Consider the following 11,789-nt stretch of genomic DNA (forward strand, 5'->3'; position numbering starts at 1 on the left):
CTTGAATGCATAAACATTTTGCATACAGAAATATTGGATGCATAAGAAATCATACAGATTGTGGATTATTTTTTTTTAGAAGCTGTTTTTAAAAATGCAACCTACTACATCCAGCCCAAACTCATCCTAGTTCTTCTGTGGCTTCTTGGAGGGTAGGTAAGTATCAAAACAGTAGCAGCCCTCCAATGCAGAAAATACTTTCTGCTCCAGAAGGACCCAGATACAAAATAAGGGCCTCTACGTAGAGGAGAAGTCCTTGAATTTCAAGTGCCTTATGCCAGTCTGCACAGCAGGGAAACTGTTCATTAAATATCAGGATTAAAACCGCATGCTCCAAATCTATCAACCCTTGTTTTTCTTGTCCTAAAATGGTGGTTTTCAACATTTATTGGTCAGAGTCTGACCTTAGCTCTTTGAAAAGCAATCCCAGGATCACTTGGGCAGCACTGCTGCAATCATTTTCATGTACAACCAATAACAGTTAGGTTAAACCCTCAACATTTATTTTCTATTCTTAATTCTTTTTTTTTTTCCTCTTGAGCATATGTATTATTCTAATTTTATTTGTCAGGAATTGCTTTATAGAGTTTTCATTTCTGTCTCCCAAATCCCAAACCATGACACACAACTACTATTGACTCCTTACTGATCATTACTAACAAAAACATGTAGGTACATGGACAACTGGAAAATCAGACACAGTGGGGTAGGACCCAGGTGGCAGATGACTTGATATTGATGTTAAGGAGAGAGGAACATATGAGGTCACCTCCATGACTGCTGATCTAAAAACAGCACCTAAATTTAGTGTTAGGCCTCATCTCATTTCTAACATGCACATTCAGGTCATTAAACCCAGAAGTGAGAGCGTCGTAGTTCAACCCCAGCCAGCAACTAAGCCCCACAGAGCTGCCCACTTGCTCCCCCACCAGTGGGACGGGGGAGAGAATCGGAAGGGTAAAAGTAAGAAAACTAGTGGGTTGAGGTAAGAACAGTTTAATAATTGAAATATTATAATTATAATAATTGTAATTAAAAGGAAAATAACAAAAAGAGATGCCCAGCCTGCTCCTGAGCAGCAGCCCCCCAGCAGCTTTCCCCCTAGTTTATACGCTGAGCATGACGTCGTATGGTCTGGAATATTCCTCGGGTCAGTTGGGGTCGGCTGTCCCGGCTGTGTCCCTTCCCAACTCCTCGTGCCCCCCAGCCTCCTCGCTGGTGGGGTGGGCTGAGAAGCAGAAAAGCCCTTGGCTCTGGGTGAGCACTGCTCATCAACAACTAAAACGTCAGTGCATTATCAACATTATTCTCATCCTAAATCCAAAACACAGCATTGTACGAGCTACTAAGAAGAAAAGAAACTCTATCCCGGCTGAAACGAGGACAGAGTATCTCGAAGCTCTCCCGAGCCTGATGTCACACCTACAGTCAGCTTTCTGCATGTGGCAACATCCTCGCTCCCGCAGAGGTGCGAATCTGAAGACAGAGCGAGCAGGAGAGCTGCTGAGCAGAAGCTGCAGCTGAACGTGGAACGAGCAGGCATCACCAGCAGAGCCAGGCGGCGACACGGCAGCTGCGCTCTGGGAAGAGCCCATCCAGCTCTTGCAGCCAAGATCCTTGCCTGGTACCCTGGAGTTACGAGCAATAAATTCATTCCCAGATTTGGAAACTCTAGGCTGCTTGCAGAGGAAAATCTTTGAGTGGCATTCCCCTTTTCGTCCAAATATGTAACAAAATTTGCAGCGTTAACAAGCTCACAGGTTAAGAACAAACTTTACTCCTACAAAGGTCTTAAAATTTTCCACGTTGACACAAGCTCTCTATTGCTAACATATATCAAGCTCAGAACAACAGGTTTATTTAAAAATACACTTTATTTACAAAGCATTCAAACTTCATTTTGAAAAAAAATATAACTGTACATAACTTTAAGTAATTTTTCACTAATAGTTAATAAAACCACAGTGAAATTTACAATTCATTGATTCAGCAATCATGGAAATTACATTTTGGCACATTATTTAAGTCACATAATGAACAGAAAAACTGGAGGAAACTTTTAAGCAACACAACTCCATAAATGTAACAAATTTACACAGTGACATACCGAGGTATCACTGTTCAAATAAAGTATTTAACATAGAAAGTGCTTCCACTGTACAGCACAATAAGTAGTGGAACCTACAGAAATCTTCACAGCTTTTGAATTATCTTTTCAGAAAAGTCCCTTTTACCTGCTTTCCAGTTAGTCATCCAAGCTTTCCCCTAAGGTGTTAATGAATGACTAATGAACCCTACTGATTCCATTATACCTGCTCAGGTTTAGAAACCAACCTTCTCTAAAAAGTTGGTTCAAGTGGAGTGTTTGTGAAGAATTTAAGCATATATAAATATTTATATCTCAGGATGACTACTTAGACACCACTTCTACACAGACCACAGGACATAAAATAGTCCTTGGAGTAGCTCACGTCAAGCCATCCATAGACCTTGGGTGGTGAACTTCACTTTGGGGAAAATTTGGATGCTGGCACATTCCCTTCAAAGTTCAGAATAAAAGGGAGCATTCAGGACAGTAAGTGTTATAATCAGACAGGGGAGGGGGATGGTATAGGAAGAACTAAACAAGGTCAAAAGGTGGTTTGCAATGGTAACGTATATCACACAGCAAAAACAGAAAGCAGGTGAATTTGAATAAAATGGAGTGCAAAAATTAAACCAGTGCATAAAAGAGGTATTTCTAAATGGTATTATAGGTACATCACCATGATCAGAAGGCTAGCAAAACCATACTGCTTTTATTGAAGAGACAAAGAATAGGAAAAACATTAAGAGGAAAAAACCCACGGTTGCACCACAAGTCAAAATAAGTATCATGAAGGACGCAAGGAAAAGGAAGTCAGCTGAAAACTTGGTAAAACAAAGGCAATACTCCTAAAAACAGCATCGGTTATTTTTCTTTACATAGAAGAGCAAAGGCAGTTTAGGCAGTTACAGAAGAAGGAAAAATTAACAATCAAATTGGCATATTTGGCACATACCAAAAGGTGACAGAAAATTTATTCACTTTAAGAAAAGGCCCATGACTGATGAAGGCCAGTAAATTGCTTTTGCATTCAATGCCATGTTAATTTATTCCAGGTTTGAATTTTACTCCAAAACTGTCTGGCAAGGCTAGCAAATGTTTCATTGACATACAGCTAGGTCACACGTATGACTGGTTATGGATCAGAGGGCCACATAAGTTGGACAACCAGTTGAAAGTCACCTGTATTTTAAGCAGATTTCCATTGCTACAGACAGTGATGGACAGATAGGGGCAACCACTGCAAAAGAACCCGAATACCATAATGATGCAATCATAAGGGATTACAGAAAAGAGATTTGATGACAGTACCATACACTACGAAACTGAATTTAGAACAAGTGCCCATAGATAAGGGCAAATACTGAAATATACTGTATTTCAAAATGAGGTAAGCCTACTTCAAGAGACTTAGAAGTGATATGCCAAGAACTGAAGGGGAATAAGCCAATACAAAATACACACTGATTAGCATGAAGTCTTCTACAGAAGTAGAGAGGGGCCACAGAGTACAGCCTAGCTGTGACACACTTAAAACAGAGAAGAAAAATATTTTGTTGCGAGACTCAAAGGAAGGCAAGGATACCAAGTCAGAAACCTTAGCTGAATACCCTGAAGGTCCCTACACAGAAAAAGCAAGGTTCTTATCAATAACATGGCTCTGTTGGGTTTGCTTGCTTAAGTAACAAAGCAAATTTAAAATCTGCTTTTTTTCTAGACCTGAAGATTTCTATAATCCCTGGTATTTTCCTATTTATTCATAGGCAACAATTACAGTACACTCAAAAAAAAGTTTCAGGATGTTACTTCATTGTATTTTCAGGTTACAACACTTTTAAAAACTTAAAAAACATTGATAAGCACAGTTTTAACAAACACTGGAAGGATAAAGAAAAAGATGGTATATTTTGTCAAATGCCCCAACATTACACATACTAGTTTTGTCTAATTCCAGAGTAAACAATACTGCCATTCCATCTTTCAACTATTTAATAAAATGTATATATAAAAAAATTACCTGATTTAAGACACAAATGCATAATTATAAAAGGGTGCTTGTTTTAGAGGATATCTGGGAAGCAAGTTCTCCCATAGACTTTGTTATTATTTTGGGAGCCTTCTATTCCAGTTCTCAGAAAAACTATAAATATATTTGTTGTTTACATCTAAACCTCGACATTTAGACATCATCACAGATGAAAATAAGGACAAAAAGAACAGAGGAAAGGGCTGTCTTATTTCATGCTACACGCTTTTAAAAGATAGAGCAATTCTTAAAATGTTTCCTGATTTACATTAATGCGTGCAATAACTGCCAAGCAAGATCCTGCTGCTTTCACCTCTGCTGTTGCCAACAGAATCACACAGAGTGCAGGATCAAGCTTTTAATTATACTAACACATAGTTTAATTTATATAATACAAACCTACAATGGAAGGCTATAAAATATATTAGTTCAGCCAAGAATCTGTTCAAAAGGCGTAAGTACAATCTAGAAACGTGCTATTTAGACTGCAATCACTGCTTCAGTAAATACCATTTTCCAAGCAGCAAAATATCCTGCTGTGTGTTTTAATATTCATTGACTTAATGTAATCATCCTTATTAATAAGGAGTTGGCTGCTTTCAAGCCAGCTTTACAAGGAGGTCCTGGTATTTTCCCAGCCCAGGCAGGAAATCAGTTTGCCCTTTCTGTTAAGGTGTCACTGAGGTAAAGACACCACTATTTTATAAAGGTGTCCCTATGAATAAATGAATAAAATAGCCTGCCCAGGCCACACAGACCACTGAAAAGCTGCTTTTGACAGCAAGATGTATTTGAAAGCTTCTGGATCAGGTCTGCATAGCCAGTGAGGCTAAGCACCACACTCCCCGTGGATTAGGTGGTGGGTCTCCTCTCCCAGAAACCTGGAGAACATACCTGACCTAAATCCAGCACTGGTGACAGGGCACGTCATCTTGTTTTCCTTAGAGCACGCTTGCCTACCTTCAAAAAGAGCAAGCAGCAAAAAGATAATGGAACTGCTTCGCTAAATACACTTTGAGATACACCTTTGGGCAGGGGGACGAGGAGGAGGGCAAAGGGGAGGGCTTAGACCTTTAAAACAAACCAACAAGAAATAATTGAGATTAAACCAGGAAAAGTTCCCTGTAATTTTTTAAAGCTCCCTCTAAGTGATAATACCGCATATAAAACTTTAAAGGGACTTTCTTAATTAATACTGTATTAAATTATGTCTTAATAATAGAATTGCAGAATTTTAACTGTTCATAATAGACACATTAGCTTATTTATTCAGCATGAATAATGACAGACATTCAGTGTTAAAGATACTGCAATCATCCTGCACAATGATGAATTAAGACCGTGGCTATTATAACTTCTGTTGTCAGGAGAAAAAAAAAAAAAAAAGACTGAGTTGTACACAATCACAACAGCGAACAAGGTAAAGTTAATTGGATGACTGCCTGCACTTCCATTTGCTAGAATCAGTACAGACAACGTTAGTAAGTCTTTCTTTGCTTTCATGATAAGAAGTCTATTCTTTAGCATACTTATCTGTGATTAGGGTAGGACTCCAGTATTACTAATTGAGAAGCAAGACCAGCTTCCGCTCTGTCCCTAAATACAGGAGTCAATCAAGAAAACAATGGAAGCAAAAATTCCTGAGTGCTTCCCATCCCCCTTAGACACTCTTAATTTCATTCACAAACCCCACTGGCCAGAAGCACAAGTGTTACTGTTAAACAAGAACTGTCTATGGCAAAAATGGTTTTAAGGATCAGTAAAGCATCTCTACTGAAGTCCTTTATAAATATACAGTACTTTAGCCCAGTACAATTGTTAACTGGCCACAGGACTTTCAGGAAACAGCTCACTTCAGCAGAAAAGGCCAGAGTTTCATTCCCAGTGCCACTGGCCATTAACTACAAGCATCAGTGCAGACAGCAATACACCCCACCCACTCTAACAACAGATATTCACATGTAGTTTGGTAAGAACTAGGTTAGGCTGTATCAAAAAAATCTTACGTGAATGCAACACCCTTCGTGGAAATATTAATCCTTTTTTCAGATACAAGGGGGTTTTAGGTGTATTTTGGTTTACAGCTAAAGCACAGAAATCTTTTTGCCACACCAACTTCAGCTAGAACCACCAATGACCCCCTTCCCAGCCAGGATACATTTGTTCTATGAAGACATTATGCAGAGTAGAGGGAATTGCCTAAAGTCGTGTACTGCTCAACTGGGATTTCTCATCAGACTTGTCACAATTTTTAACATTTTTAACGCTATCCTCTGCCAGTGGGTACTCGATAGGGATTTCAATATCGTTTTTACTTGAACCATTGTCTTTACGCAGTTCAGAAAGGCAACTATCGTTTTTCTCAGTATAGCCATTAGTTTTAGCCAGGGGGGGCTCCCGCTGACTGCAGCACAGCTGAGAGTCACAAGCTTTTGAGATGCAGGGTGAGCTGCACAGTAGCTGGGAGGTCTTGTGGTCAATGTACTCGGGCTGGATGGTCACAGAATGGATCCCTGCTTCGTGGAAAACCTTCCGAATTTTATAAGCAGCATCTTGGTAATCAGTAGGGGTTTGGCACTTGATATGAAGAGTAGCAATATTCTTCCCACCTGCAAGCTCCCAAACATGCACCTCATGAAGGCTGCTAACCCCCGGTACACGAGCTAGTCTGTCAGCTGGAAGACATAAGAGAAAGATATTAAAGGCTTTTGTGTACTGGCTAATTACCAGCTTTCTCATTAAGAGCCCTATCTGAAAGCAGCAGCCCCTGAACTATCTTTTTAAAAGAGCTGTACTTAGTAAAACATGTCTACTCCCAGCTGCCTTCAGTTCAGTCTCCAGATGACCACAAGAGCAGGCCACCCTTCCTTCTGGGTTCACCTGTCCCTCAGGTTCCCAAACAGCAATTTACCAGCTGTTCGCAGAAGTGTTAGAGCACCTCTTCCTTGGCCAAGACACCCATCTTCTGGTTTCTTTAGGCCTCAGCACAGTGGAATTCCAGAAATAACCAGTGCTACTCCACAATTAACCAGTGTGAACAACACCAGAGAGCTACAAAATTAACCAACCTTAATGGAAATGTCTAAGCTGTTTTGGAAGCCTTTTGGAAGAAGCCGCTGCTGGGTTGGGAAATACTGTAATTCAATGTTGTTTCTTTCACAAACACCCCACACAAAGCATTAACAGCTCAAGACCTGGCATTTTTGATGTACTGTTGGAGTACCACATTCTCAAAATGCATGCTTTAACTAATCCAGAGAGATTTGAGTCATGTTGCTAGGACACAGGCATGTGACTATTTCTCACAGTTCTTGAGAATTTAGAGCTATTACGAGTAAATAATCCAAACATGTCATTCCAGAAATAACATATGCATTGAAATATATCATTAAAATTAATAGCATTTCAACAACAAATTTGACTTACTCAGTAGTTGCATATTAACACCTTTGGGAACCATCTGCAACAAAATAATTGAGGTCTCCTTGATAAGTGGGAATGCAGAAGACAAGATGATGAACACCATAATTATTGTCAGGCTTGGATCGATGTAGCACTGCCAGTTACACGGAGCATTCCCCAGAGGAAGTACATGGAAGATTGTAGCAGCAACTACCACGACCACAGATCCAAGTGCATCTCCCATAACATGCAAAAGAACACCTGAAACAAATGGCACAATTTCCATTAGAGGGGGGTTTTGGGCGGAGAGGGGGAGAGCAATGCTGCATTTTGCAAGTCTGTTCTAATTGACACAGTATTCCAGACACTAACATCATAACCGAAGTTTTCAATAACAGCTTTCAGAACAAAATAGCAAAGGAAATACTGACTCTGAACCACAGCTGCTTAAGTGGGATGCATTATTAAACATGTAGGGTATGCTAGCAACTGCGGTCCAACTGCAATGCCATGGCAACGTAAAATGTGTTTGCTTAAATGCCTGCAGATTATTAAGAGATCCTGGCACATTAAATCTGAATTCTCAATTAAAAATTGATGACTAAATCTATCTGTTCTACGTTGAAGCTAAGAGAGCCACAGACAACCCCCAGTAACAGTTATTCTCTTCCATCAGCTTCTATGACACTGTTGAAATCTGAAAAATTACCTAAGTGAAACCTATGGCTCCAAATGCCCTCAAATTCCAATTTTTGGATCAAGCTTGATTACTAGTCATATTAAACCTTGTCCCACCAACAGTACTAGCCCTCAGACCCCCCCCAAAAAATCAGAATCTAGTTTGAGAGTCAGTCACTTGGACTCGATGGTTTAATATGTGCCTGGACTACTCTTAATTGAGAGGAATGCTGGGTACCACTTTTTACATCTATAGGAATGTTTTTGCACAAAAGGTAAAGACACAAAACAGGCTCTTGTAATAACATATTTCTAGCTGCCCTTTCAACTACAATGACCACAGTAGTCTTCTTGCTATAAAGTTACAATAATCTAAGAACTCATTTTTTCTTTGTTTTTACTGCTTTACATAATCTTCCCTCTTCCCATCATTGCTCAGGTGCACTCCAGTTTTGTCAGTCTTTACCGTTCAGACTCAGATTTCATTCCAGCCCATGCCTAATTCATAACATCTCTCAATATATGAAGTTAATTTCTTTGTCAAAACTTTTCATTCAGAGCCTGTGAGAGAATAAAATGGACCATCTCCTTTTAACATCCCTACAACAAGCACTTCCAAGAGCTTCACTCCCATTTAATCACTTCCTCTGGGCTGGAGAAGCTGTAAAAGGCTCCCTCCGAAACTCACTAACAACACAGCGAAGAGTTTTGACACTGGATTAGACCTAGAGCTGTGCCAGTCCTCCTGTTTCTTGCCAGCTCTGTGCATGAACGTTGATATTCTGTGTGAGAAATGAAGGCAATAACCACCGGAGTTCCTCTGAATCACTTGGGTCAGATAAGAAAGTACAAGCTTCCAGTGAGTCCAGCTCTTTCTGCTGGAGTCAGGGGTGTTCTGCCCCACTTGGCAGACTCCCACAGGGTTTTACTCCTCCTAACAGTGTTGCAGTGTTTCCTTTTCATTTACAAATTAACCCTGATTCAGCACAGGCTATCAGCTATTGCACTAACAAGAGGGACAGGCAGGATGCAATTGCCAAGGCAACTAACTAGAGAGCACAGCTTAAAAAGAACAGGAAAATGTTTCAGAAAGTCTTTTGAATTAAGAAAAAAGGAAGTATGTCAGAATTTGGATAAATTATGAATTGAGAATACGCAATTTGGAAAATGCTTATTTTACATTACTAACACCATTAACATGTATGTCTTGGTTAGGCATCACATAACGATGTGACAGAAATGAACCCATTTCCCTATCGATCCCCAAAAGCTATGGTTATAAGATAGAACCGAAAACGAATTTTTATTAGATAAAGTCAGTATGGTAAGACCATAGGTAACGCATAGTTTCCAACAGCTTGTGTTGGAAAGTCTGAACGACTCTGCATATGCTCAAGAAGTAAAAGGAATAATTTTACACACACTGCAATAATTAATCCTGTCAGGCAGAATGTATGGATTCCTGTTCCTACCACTTTTAAAATCAAGGAAGCAGCTTCTCTGCCAATCTGTTTTGTCCAGCCATGTTTTTCAGGGAGGCTTCGATTCTATAACATACAGAATTTTTTGCCAAGTGATTATGAAGTTCAGTATAGCTATGTAACTAACTTCAAAGGAAAAACATAGATTTTGAATTGGAATTTTAAACACACATATGTGTAGTATTGGCTACAGAAGCAAGGAATATTTGTAAGGACAACAAAAATAGATTTTGCAAAGATGACATACTAAAGTAGCACTTAAAGAAAAACTCTCTTTTTAAAAATCAAAGATGACAGGTATCTTAAAATAACTGACACAAAACTCCTTATCCTTCAGACATTTTTGAGGGTTTCCAGCATCGTTATGCCTAAGCACTGTCATTCAGGCAAGTAAGACCTTCACTAAAATATACTCATTGGTTTCTTACTCTTCTCTCCTCCATCGCTGAAAGTGACAGTTTGCTTTTCCTGCTCCAATAATCTTACCACTATAATGCTATAATATCCAGTGACACCAACTTCTAGACTTTCAGGAAAGTGTTGTGGCTCTAGCACATGGTTTGATTTCCAAAGTGTCTTCCCTTACAGACACATCTGTGTAACTCTGAAAACACTTTTGAAAGACAGGTAGACAGGCACACACCAAAAAACCCCCCCAAACCAGGTACCTGACTGCCGTGTCGACCTCTTTAAGCTGAATTCACGTGATGCCAACTTACATGACTTTGGAGGAATATCAGATGCTGATAGATGACCATAAGAAGCCTGAAGCTACTATTCTCTACCTTTCTGTTTCAGCTGACAGCCCTTTCCTTGGGGACAAACTCAATGTTTAATATATTCAAAGATACCTGCTTTTGGCTCTGCTCAGAATAGGTCTGTAAACCTGTATGCATACAAACACCTATACAGAGAGGGAGAGAGGCACTTGGTTAATTTATTCCTAGAAGCAGCTATAGAGTTTCACCCCACAGATACCCAGAGAGCTGCTGAATTACAAGGTAAGAAGGACCAAGCCTATCACAGACTCTCTCAGGGACAGGTTCACAGTTCAAGGACCTGGAAAAACACTGTGCTGGAGCACCAGTTTCAGCACCTTTTTCCTTGTGCTGACAATAAAACATTATCAACCTTGGGATTTAAAGAAATTTTGTTTTCTGCCCAAAAGTATTTGAAAGTTGAAAACTGCTCAACTACTACAGCAGTGACACTCAAAGAAGCGCCTCATAGCTACCTGCTCTACCTTCCTATAAGGCATCTAGTGACTTGAGCTTAGTGAAATAGGCTTTGCCTCCTTTCCAAAGAGTTCAGCTGCACTCTTTCTAAAGAATTAAAATCAAAATGTGAGCACACTCGGAGCCAAATCAGCAGCACACTATTTTGCTATTATCTATGCTATTCTGTACAACCAAAACCCTTCTGCTAAAGATAACTGTGTCCAGATACATAGAAGAGTCCTGGGGTTTTGCTCCATTTCTTACTGATATTGGGGGGGGGGGGAGGAGTCTGAAATGGAAATCAGAGAGTGTTTAAAGTTAATATAATATTAGCGGTATACTCCCATGCTGTACCTCTGATGTTCAAGGCTTCAGACTTTCTCTCTTTTTTCTTCTCAGACCCCTCTTCAGGGCTTTTTTGGTCATTTGGTGAATCACCTGCATTCAAAGAAGAAACGCTGTGTTGTGTATAAGTTCTACAAACAGAAAAAACATCAACCTTCTCAAAACCAACTTATTTCAAAGATGACAAGAAGAAAAAAAACAAAACCAAACAAGCCAAAACATCTCCCAGGCAGCTCTCTGAGCAACGCCGCTTCCCCCCATCCCGAGCGGACGCCCACCAGCCCGGTGTAAAGTACAAGGTGAAAGAGGCAGCGGGGGTCTGAGCGAGGTTAGAGACATTCCCCGGGGCCCGTGAGCGGGTTTGGGGCTCGGAAAGGGCCCAGAGGATGGGTCCGGCAGCTCGGCGGGTTCCGGGGACGAACGGGAGGGACAGAGGGGACGGGGAGGGACGGGGAAAGGCGTGAGGGGTGGGGAGAGGTGCGGGACACGAGGGGAAGGCCGGACAGCGAGGCGAGGCGAGGCGGCGAGGATGCAGCCGAAAGGCACCTGCTTCA

General features: G+C 40.5%; 1 protein-coding gene across 1 annotated transcript in view; it reads right to left on the minus strand.

The window, feature by feature from the left end:
- Window positions 1-5,488: 5,488 nt before the first annotated feature.
- Window positions 5,489-11,789, minus strand: part of SLC30A10 (solute carrier family 30, member 10) — a 19,130-nt gene continuing 12,829 nt past the window's right edge. Inside the window, exons 2-4 of the mRNA XM_010562159.1 lie at window positions 11,245-11,403; window positions 7,539-7,775; window positions 5,489-6,787 (exon numbers count right to left, since the gene is read on the minus strand). Of these exons, the coding sequence (XP_010560461.1) occupies window positions 6,312-6,787; window positions 7,539-7,775; window positions 11,245-11,403 (872 nt within the window). The 3' untranslated portion in view covers window positions 5,489-6,311. The remainder of the gene's footprint in view (window positions 6,788-7,538; window positions 7,776-11,244; window positions 11,404-11,789) is intronic.

This window comes from Haliaeetus leucocephalus, unplaced genomic scaffold, assembly GCF_000737465.1.
Source record: "Haliaeetus leucocephalus isolate CR32 unplaced genomic scaffold, Haliaeetus_leucocephalus-4.0 Scaffold156, whole genome shotgun sequence".
Taxonomy (NCBI): domain Eukaryota; kingdom Metazoa; phylum Chordata; class Aves; order Accipitriformes; family Accipitridae; genus Haliaeetus; species Haliaeetus leucocephalus.